At 56.8% G+C, this 10,048-nt stretch overlaps 1 protein-coding gene across 2 annotated transcripts; it reads right to left on the bottom strand.

Annotated features, from left to right (window-relative positions):
- Positions 1-1,890: 1,890 nt before the first annotated feature.
- PIF1 (PIF1 5'-to-3' DNA helicase) lies at positions 1,891-9,667 on the bottom strand. Of its 2 annotated transcripts, XM_022579758.3 has the most exons (12): positions 8,746-9,667; positions 7,755-7,887; positions 7,545-7,670; positions 7,273-7,426; positions 7,067-7,181; positions 6,885-6,991; positions 5,528-5,667; positions 5,055-5,161; positions 4,265-4,352; positions 3,964-4,109; positions 3,156-3,347; positions 1,894-2,945 (listed from the first exon to the last, which is right to left on the bottom strand). In XM_022579758.3, exons 1-12 carry the CDS (start codon positions 9,388-9,390, stop codon positions 2,886-2,888), a joined length of 2,013 nt encoding a protein of 670 aa, XP_022435466.3. In that variant the 5' UTR covers positions 9,391-9,667; the 3' UTR covers positions 1,894-2,885. The 2 variants fall into 2 exon arrangements, with proteins under 2 accessions (XP_089763242.1, XP_022435466.3); XM_089907116.1 differs by having other exon boundaries at positions 1,891-3,347.
- Positions 9,668-10,048: the final 381 nt, after the last annotated feature.

Below are 10,048 nucleotides of genomic sequence, written 5' to 3'. Positions count from 1 at the left end.
CAGGGGCCTTCAGGAGAGCATCCTCACCTTGAGAGAGGATTGCTAAGGACAGGATTTTCTGGTGCCCAGATGGTCTCATGAGGAAGACATCTTTAAGCAGGGTGAGTTCATCTGAGAGCAGGGAAAGCTGAAATCAGTCCCTGGGGAAGGGAAAGGGGCTGGAGGTGGTGGGGATGCCTCAGCAGTGTAAGTTGAGGGGCGGGGTCAGAGAGGAGAGTCCCAGGAGAGTGTACAGAAGAAATAACTGCATCTCCAAGACACCTTCAAGAGCCTGGCTCTGGAGGATGATGGGGGATTCATCTCTGGGCAGAAGCCCTGGTCCTTCTTGCACCCTGAGAGCATATTCAGCCTCTTGTCAGTGGCTGCAGGCTCTGCACAGGAGACCAAGCTCAACCAGAGACATGCCCACCTGTGTAGTTCAGGACTTCTTCCCTGGTGGCTGTGCTCGCTGTCCAGGGGTGGCCGCAGAGGTCCTCCTGGCCAGCTGCTCCCAGCTCCACCTTCAGTGGCTAGCCTCTCTGGTTCCCAAGCCTGGGTTTCTGGGCTTCATATCAGTTCTTTGCGCTGGGCTTCTGTTCTGCCACCTTCCTTTCCCGCTCAAGTTATCTTGACTTGGCAACACCCTGATCCTTGAATGGCACCACATTTAAAAGCCCCCATGGTTGCCCACTTGTGTGTGTGAGGTCACCCTGATGGGCTTGGCTTCTCCTAAGACTGTCTTGTATTTGGGGCAGAGGAAAGGGTTCATGCCACAGAAAAACAGTTGACTCCTCAGGGTCAGGAAGGGTGGTGGCAAGTGCAAGGCAGGCAGGGGTCATCCAGGGGGCCCGGCTGGCACCCACACCCACTCTAAGCCCCCACATCTTGTTTGTCAAAGGAGCCAGTGTAGGAACAGGCAGGACTGAGCTCTACGGACACCACGGTGATGATAACCATTAGTCATCATAAATTTTATTTATTTATTTTGGCTGTGTTGGGTCTTCGTTGCTGCACGCGGGCTTTCTCTAGTTGCAGCGAGCAGGGGCTACTCTTCGTTGTGGTGCGCGGGCTTCTCATTGCAGTGGCTTCTCTTGTTGTGGAGCACGGGCTCTAGGCGCGCAGGCTTCAGTAGTTGCGGCACGTGGGCTCAGTAGTCGTGGCGCACGGGCTTAGTTGCTCTGCGGCATGTGGGATCTTCCTGGACCAGGGCTCGAACCCGTGTCCCCTGCACTGGCAGGCGGATTCTAAACCACTGCGCCACCAGGGAAGTCCCATAAATGTTAATAACAGCTACTGATTGACCTCCTGCCATGTGGCTGGCCTTTCTCCCAACAAACCTATGTGGATGTCAGTTACCACCTGCACTTTATAGGTAAGGAAACCCTCTCAGAGAGGTTGTGTAACATGCCTAAAGTTGCACAGCTGGTGAGTGGTAAAACCAGGATGGAAAGCCAGGTCTCTCCCCGATCTATAACCATCAGTCAAATTCTCCACAGGCTGTGCCTCCTCCACGAAGCCCACCGTGAATGTCTGAGGCCCTGTAGCCCCTCTGAAACACCATGGCACTGAGCCCCCATTTAAGCAGACACTCCCTGAGCACCCAATCTTTGTGCGCTGGAGCCTCTGCTGGCTTTTGGGAGACAAAGACAAACACCTTCAAGCACCTGAGATTTCACATCCCCTAGCAACCAGCATGGTTTCCGCCTTCTTAAGGTCTCCCACCATTGGCAATTTTACATTTAACTAACCATTGCTCTCTAGAGTTGCCACTGCACGCTTCCACTATAACCTGTATTTATCAGCCAGAACTGATAACCTTTTCACTCATAAGCAGTGAACCTTAATAGTCTTTGCCAGCCTATGAGGGCCCCTGAGCAATTTCCATCAGGCTTTTTGATCAGCTGAAGCTATGATGATCAGTACATCCAAGCTGGAGCCCTAGTAAGGCACAAAGTGAGAAAGTTTCAACCGAGGCCCCCAGCATTTGGACATTGTGACAGGTCCATTTCCCATCGTGTGAATTCTCTAGTGTGTCCTTGTCAGACTGTTGGGTGACGGCAATTCGCTATGAGTCACCAACCTCAGGTAACTCAGCTTTGCCAAATAACCAGTGATACTAACAAAACCTCATATAAGGGTGCTCTGAGCTCAGCCATCAAGGCATTAACAGACACCTCTGTGTGACCAGGTATGCGGGGTGGGGTAGGGGTAGCACCCCGGAAAGGGTCAGCCAGTGCCCCAGGTAGGGGTTCTTAAAGGGACCATAAGACTCAACTCACAGTCCTCACACAGTTCACAGGTTTATTTGTCCAAAATAAATACAGTCTGAGAACATCCATTTCAATACTCCTACACATGACTTCTTCACCAAAAGAGCAGCGTAAGATATAGACACACAGTTTGCAGTGCATGTTCTCAGGTTAGGCTCAGGAGGGTGTTTGCCCTGGCTTGTGCTGGGCTGGGTCTAGCTGTGAAGATCCCCTCCCCCAGCAAGGTTCCCTTCTCTGCTTGGGACCTGAGTCCCCTGCCAGGACCCCTACAGCCTGTTTCTGCTCCTGGAGGACCTGCCACCTCTCCTGTCTGCAGCCTAAAGAGAGTGGCATTCACAACCGTGTGGCCCTGGGGCCAGCCCCTCGCAGAGAGCTCTGTCCTATAACACCAGCTACCGCTGCAGGCCCATTGCCAACTCCTGACGCCAGAAGCAGCTCACCCCGGGCAAAGGGAAAAACTGAGGCACAGCTGGCAAATGGATGGGAAGCACTCTCTCCTGAGCCCTGCCAGGAGACTGAGAGCCCCTGATGAAGGGAGAAAGGGACATTCACTACCCTCCCCCAGGTATCCACTGGGGCCTGGCCCACCAGGGAGCAGGAAGAGGGGGAGACCACCCTTTGTCTTCTCTTTGCAGATCAAAGGTTCGGGTCCACGTTCTCCTGGTCTGAGGCTGCCTCATCGTCATCTGGGGACTCCTATATCAGAGCCAGAGAAACCCAGTCATGGGCTTGTGCCACCCCCGAGTCGTAGCCTGGGGGCCAGCATCTCCTTCCTCTTGCCCCTGCTGCCAACGGAGCCAGAGGAGGCTCTGCCACCCCCTCCCCATGGTCCTTTGGCCTTCCCTCTGTCCTAGCTCCCAGGCTGCCCACGGCCACATGGCCCACCATTGGGTGACTCCCTCTTACCAGGCTGAGGCCCCTGTCCTGCCGCAGGGTAGCATAGAAGCTCAGCACACGGGGGTCACAGCGAACCATCATGGGGTCAAAGTCCAACACACATAGGCCCTGCAGGCTGCGGGCCCGGGAAAGGGCCACATAGGCCTGGCCGCTGGCAAACACACGGCCCAGAGAGATCTCCACGCAATCCAGGGACATGCCCTGGGGGATGGAGGGACAGGGCTGGAGCCAGCTCAGCCTGAATTCACTTGTGCCCAGGAACCTGACCCCACCTCCACCAGCCCAGCTATTGCCCCTGATCTCCTTGCCCAGTCCAGAGATTCTGAGTCAGAGAGACAGGATGGGTGTCTGAGTAGGGGGGTGTCCAGGAAATACAGATCCAAGATAAGAGTAGAGGGATAAGGGTGAAAGGAAAGAGCTCAGGTCTGGGTCAGACAGGCATGGAAATGAATCTCGGCTCTGCAGGGCACTAGCTGTGTGACCTTGGACAAGTTACTTAACCTCTCTGAGCCTTGGTTTCCTCTTCTGTAAAACAAGAATAATTATTACAACTATACCTCCTACAGTTGTCGTAATATGTTAAAATTAACATATCCAACAGTGGCTCAGAAAATGGCAGGGCCCGAGATGACAGAGGGGAAGTGTATGTGTCTAGGAAAGAGAGAGGAAGTGGGATGGGAAATGCACTAAAGAAAGGTTTATTCTACAGCTGGTCTGGAACTTTCCATCCAGGGCAAGTTCAACCCTCAAAAAGCCTCTAAGACCCCCCACCCTTCAACATGCCCCAGGCCTATCCTGCCCCCATCCCCACACTCACCTGGCTCTTGTGGATGGATATGGCCCAGGCCAGCTGGAGGGGCAGCTGCTGCCGGCTGAGAAGCCGGCCCCCAGTGGCCTGCACCATCCAGCGGTCTGCACGGATGACCTCGGTGACTCCACACAGGAACCTCACCTGGGGCAGCCCTGAGGGAGGCGTGGAGAAGTCCCACCTTTCAGTCCCGCTCCAGGGCTCCAAGGTGAGGACAGGCCTCACCTGTCCATGCTAGCCTTTTCCTCTGCACACTAACCCAGGGCCCTGTTGCAAACCCGAGCAGTAGGACTGCTCCCCTATCACTTACCTCTCCCCTCGGCTTCGAACCCAACTACTACCCCTCGGGCACCATTTACCAGGCCCCGAGACACTGCCAAGTTCTTCACCAGCATCACCTGCGAGAGAAGGAAAACTGGAGGCATGGACAGCAGGGCATCCCTACGCCTGGCCTCAGCTCCAGGGGTCGCTTCGGTGGATCTCTGAGGCTGGGGTCTGTCACGGAGGGGCACTGAGTCTGCTGGGGCCCCTGCGACAAACTACTTTATTTCCTTAGGTCTCAAGTTTCCCCTTGTGCCAAAGGGGAATGACATTTGCTCAGTTTGCCTCAGAAGGAGGGGGTAAAGAACAATAAGGTGACAGGGCACAATGACCATGTCTATTAGAGGGAATGTGTATGGACCTCAATCTTGAGGGATAGCCCTCTTCCAACCACTGTGCCTGCATTTCCCCCTAGGTGCCCTTTGGAACCTGAGAAAAGGATCCCACCCTCACCATTGTGGAAGGAAGGAGGATGCTCACAGTAGAGGCTACGCTACAGAAGACAACTGAGTGCGGTAGGTATTTTACTCTGAATTTAGAGATGGGGAAACCCAGCTTCAGCAAAGGAAAGGGATTTGTCTAAAGCAACGCTGCTTGGAGCTTCAGGTGGAGGAAGAGGAGGGCAGTGGAAAATGGAAAGCAGGAAGGTGACTGGGAACAGGAGGGAAGAAGTTTGCTATGGTCACATCTGGGCCCTCTGGCTGTGGAGCAGCCCGTGCAGAGGGGCTAGGATCAGGGAGGCCGATGCTCACAGGGTCTAGGCCCTGGTTCCCACTCACCTGAGCCCCCAGCTTTAGCTGAAGGAGCTGGCTAACGGGACATTGGGCATCCAGGGTCCGGGCTTGCTCAGGGTCACTGTCCATGGCCTCAAAGCTGTGTACCTCACCTGGGAAAAGAGAGTTGGGCAAACAGATTACAAGTCACTGACTTGTGGCTCAATTTCCGAAAAAACACATATTAGACCAGGGCATGGAGAGAGGTAGTGAGCACAGCTCAAACCTAGCTGGGGCTTTGGAATCAGAGGCCTGGGTTCAAGTCTCATTTTTAGTGTTTACTGGCTGAATGACTTTGACCCAGGAAAGGTCACATCTCTCAAAGACACAATTACATCTGCAAATGTAAGGGACTTTATGGTCACAGGGGCTGGGACCGAGATATCTAAATGACACCAAGGGCCCAGGCCGCCTGTGGGGCCATGCCTGCCTGATGGCCTCTCCCAGCTGGTCTGGCCCAGCCCCAGCTCCCTGCTCACCTGGTAGTTTCTGCAGCTGCCTCTCGTTGGTAAGGGCCACATCATCCTGGTGGGTGCAGAGCCTCGTGGCCACAATCCCATCTCGCCCCACCCTGTGGGCAGCCGTGGCCCGGAGCTGGCGGGTGACCTCATCTGAGCACCTGCAGAGGCCAGGCTATCAGGGCGGAGCCTACCTGAACACCAGGGAAGGCGGGGCACGTGGGTGATACGGCCCATGCAGCAGGCCGTGGACCAGGCTTGGGGACTGGATGGGGCACCAGGGCAAGATTTGCTGGTTCCCCAAGCTGGCCAACTTGTTCCTTCCTCACTTGGACCCCAGACATGGAGAATGAGCATGGGAGTGGTGCTTGGCTGTGATCATGGGCAGGCACCCTTCCCTGTGTCTGCCCCCGGGTTGGAGCTAGCCGCTCTCCTGAGGAAGTTAGATATAAGGAGTGAGCATAGGCCAGAGATTTAGAGACTGAGGTGAGGCTCTGACGTTGATGCCCTGTAATACTGGTACCCTATAATCAGATTGGCCTCCAAGCTACAATTTTCTAGCCCCTTGCCTGCTGCCTTAGGGGAAAAAAAAAATCTAGCCTGTGTTTCTATTTTCCGCACTTCAAGCCTTCCTCCAGGGAAGCCTGGGTGCTGCAGCAACTCAAGTGAGAGGAGGGGGAAGAAGTTGGGAACACCTCTCACTGCTCTGCCACTCAGCCTTTCTCTTGTCCCCCACACTTGCTTGTGTACGCTGTGCACCTGCCTACCTGCCTCCTGTCCCCAGGCATAGAAAGCCCCTCACCACCACCACCTGCTTCCTTCATCCCATCCCAAACTGACCTGGGTCCCAAGACCCAGCTGCGGTCCATATCTTCTGCCCTCCTGGCCTCCTTTCCACTCCCAAGTTAGAATACCTGTAGCATTCCAACCTTTTGTCCTAGCTGGGGTGGGATCATGTCTGCAACCTCCTCTCCCCGACCAAGTGGCCGCACAGGCTCAAAGAGTAGAAGGAACTTGGGTTTTACAGTCAGACCTGAGTTCAAATCCTAGCTCAGCCACTTACTAGCCATGACTTTGGACAAGTCACTTCACCTCTTTGAACCCCAGTTTCTGCATCTGTAAAATGGGAGTGTTAACATCTCTGAATAACTCTTGTGTCTCCATCTGCCCATAATTCCCTGAGATGTACTCTGTGCCAGGCCCTGTGCTGGATGGTAGGGACCCAACCCTGGGGGAGGCTGGGCCCCAGTGCTCACAGAGTGACCATCCCCAATGGGGCCATGAAGCATTTCTCTCCCTTCTCTGGGTTCCTGTGCTCCTCTCTGACCCACGCTTGGATCCGCATCCCATGGCCCCTTCTCTATTCACCAGGGCCCACCTGCCCAGCCGCACAGCTTGCAGCAGAGAGATGAAGGTCTTGTCTGTCTGCCTCCACACCTCCGTCAGCTCCAGGGTCACTGGGACACATCTCCTCCAGCTCTTGGCCTGGTGGGGGCAAGATGGGGCGTCAGGGAGCAGAGCAGACCCCTATGGGGGTCAGGGCCAGAGGGTGAGTGCTACCTGGAAGCAGAACTGCGGGGGCTGGGATCCCTTGGTTACAGGCGGCAGCTGCAGGAAGTCCCCACAGATGATGAGCTGGATCCCTCCAAATGGCTTGTTCTGCTGCCGGACAGCTCTGGAGAGGAGCATGTGGTGCTTTAGGCGCTGGGGTGAGCGAGTTCCACATGGAAGAACACCAGAACCCAGTCCTCACTGCCCATACTGACCTGGCCACGGCCTCCAGCTTATCAAATAGGTCCGCTTCCACCATGGAGATCTCATCAATGACTAGCCGCTGGCAGTTCAGCCAGCCCTGCCGCACACCTGGCCGCTGGGCCAGGGCCACACACTGGGCCAGGGGAGCCTGACCCGAGCCAATGCCTGTGAGTGACACTATTCAGCCTGGGCTGAGATCCCAGCCCTGTCTCAACCCTGACCTCCCCTCTCTTCCCACCTGCCTGGCTTGCTCCCAGCTTAAGTCCCAGAGGCTCTCACTTACCTGCAAAGGCATGGAGGGTAGTACCCCCGATGTGGCAGGCTGCCACCCCAGTGCTGGCAGTGGCCACAGTGCCTGTGGGAGGCAGTGAGCCCAGGATACGCTTCAGCAGATAAGACTTCCCCGTCCCTGGGCAGAAGGCAAAGTCAGGGCCACTTCTCCTCCATCCTAGCACACCACTGTTCTCCCCACACCCACTCTACCCCCCACTACCTGCACTCCCAGTGAAGAAAATGCTCTGGCCTTTCAGGACAACCCTCAGCACAGCAGCCTGTTCCCTGGAAAGCTCTGGTTTGGCGGGGGGCAAGCTCAGCTTCTTCACAGGCAGGGGCCACCTTGGGACTTCCTGGGGGGATAGGGCTGTCTCAGGGCCTCCCCACATTCCCTAGGCATTGCCCCCTCCCTTCTTGGCCTGGTAGCCCTTTGTGTCTCTGCTGGCTTCTCTCCTTGGAGCCCTTGGGCAGCCTCGGTTCACCTGGAGATCTTGCCAGTAACCACAGGGGTCCAGGTCTCTCCTTGAGGAAGGGACCGAGGCTGGATCTCCACTGACTCCTGGTGCCCTGAAGACCCCAGTGTGCAGGTCCAGATTCTCCTTCAGCTTTCTCCCCTGGGTTCCCTAACTCTACTGGTTCTCTTACCCATCCTTCCTTCTCACTACCCTTCCTGTCACAGATGTGTCTCTCTTGCCTCAAAACACCCAAGCAAAACCCTGCCTAGCCAGGGCGCCTTCTTGCCGCATCTCCTTCTTCTCACCAGCTTGTCTCAAACCTCTGTGGTCTGTGATCCATTTGTTCCAGTTCCCGAACACTGTCAGACCCACCAGACTTTGTCCCCCTATCTGATTGGACCTGTTGGCTGCCCCTACACAGCTGACCGCTTCATTCTCTCCAAAACCTCCTCTCCTCCTCCAGGGCGACCAAGTTCCCACTTTTCTTCTGAAGCACCTTCTCTGCTTTCTCTTTTAATGTGACCTTGGCCCCCTTTTCCTAGTCTCCTTACTCAGTCTCAGGGATTGCACCATGAGAAACATGCACAATTCCCATATTCCTGTCATTCTCATAAGTCTGATGAGCATCTCGTCTGAGATAACCAGTAGCCATCTCGAATACCTCCACCATCTTCCCCCCACACTTGGGCTTTCTCGGTCTCTTCCGTCTCAGTGGCACACCCACTCCCCAAGGCGTCCCCCCTTTCCTGTCCTCACGGTGCTGGGCTTGGCCCCGGACCGGGACTCTGTGGGCTGCTTCACCGGCGTGGAGTCCGTGACCCAGGTGGCCGCCGCGCGCCGCAGCTCCTCGGGCTGCACCGGGCTGATGGTGACGAAGTCGCTGGGCCGCGGGCCAAGCAGCTGCGTGCGGGCGGAGGCCGGCCCGGGACCCGGGGCCGCGGCCAGCTTGAGGCGCAGAGTGCGCAGGAAGCGGCGCAGGCGGTCAGGGGGGCAGTCGGAGAGCAGCAGCTGCACCGCGCCGGTCCGGGGAGCGCCGTCGGCGGGAAGCCGCAGAGTGCTGCGCCCGGACTTGGCGAAGCGCGTGAAGAGGCGCGCGGCGCGCAGGGGAAAGCACCGCGGCCGCCCCGCGGGCCCGGACGCCTGCAGCCTCAGCATCAACTCGCGGCGCTCGTTACGACCCAGTCTCAGCTCCGCGGTGCGTAGGGCCTGGCGCCTTCGCGGCTGCCCGCCCGGGCTCAACTCCTCCACAGCAACACGGCACCGCAGCTCCGCGTCCGCGCATCCCGCTTGCACTGCCTGGGTGCCCGACAGCATCGCCACCAACTCTGCAGGTCTGCAAAAAGACCGGAGAGCAGGGGTCATCACAGGTGGTATAGAGGTCAGGACGGGGAACCGGGTCATGGCCACAAAGGGTCCCGGGGCTGTCACTGGTAACACAAAGAGTTCACGGAGAAGGTAAAAGGGTCCTGGGGCGAACCGGAAATTCTCTTAGAAATTACTCTCCTACACAATAATTTCCAGAGCGGCGGATGGGCAGCGTCAAGTACACCCAGGGTTGGGGAACCTCGGCTGTCCGACAAGGGCCACAGAAGGGATCCCCTGAGCAGAAAAGAAGCCTGCTTCCAAGAGACCCAGGGCGGGCACGAGAATCCTGAGTCTCCCCCCCGAGGAAGCAGGGGACTCTCACGTGTGGAGGTAAGCAGGGGACTGACATGTAATCAGCGCCTTCTGTCTTCCAGGTACGTTCACTGGTTTATATGCAGCCAAGCAGGTCTCACTATTCCCCGTGTACAGAAGTGGAAAACAGGCTGAGAGAGGCCACAACGGCTGGTGGGAGTCAGGGCTTGTGTGATTCTGAAGCCCCGGCGCTTCCCATCTCCAAGGTGGGATGGGGTAGAAAATATTTGGCTAGGGAAATCGCGGAGGGACCCTGGCGTCCGGCTTTCCGTTCACCCCCGTCTGACCCACTCGTACGCACCCTCCCGGCAGGGACCCCTTGAAGAGGCAGGCGCTCTGCCTCCCACCTCTAGGATCGGGTGAACACTCACTTGCGCCAGCA

This window comes from Delphinapterus leucas, chromosome 2, assembly GCF_059928025.1.
Source record: "Delphinapterus leucas isolate spDelLeu-1000000601 "Yukka" chromosome 2, BTC_Dleu_Yukka2, whole genome shotgun sequence".
In the NCBI taxonomy this organism is placed as follows: Eukaryota; Metazoa; Chordata; class Mammalia; order Artiodactyla; family Monodontidae; genus Delphinapterus; species Delphinapterus leucas.
The sequence above is the reverse complement of the archived record's forward strand: the minus strand, read 5'-3'. Positions and strand labels throughout refer to the sequence as shown.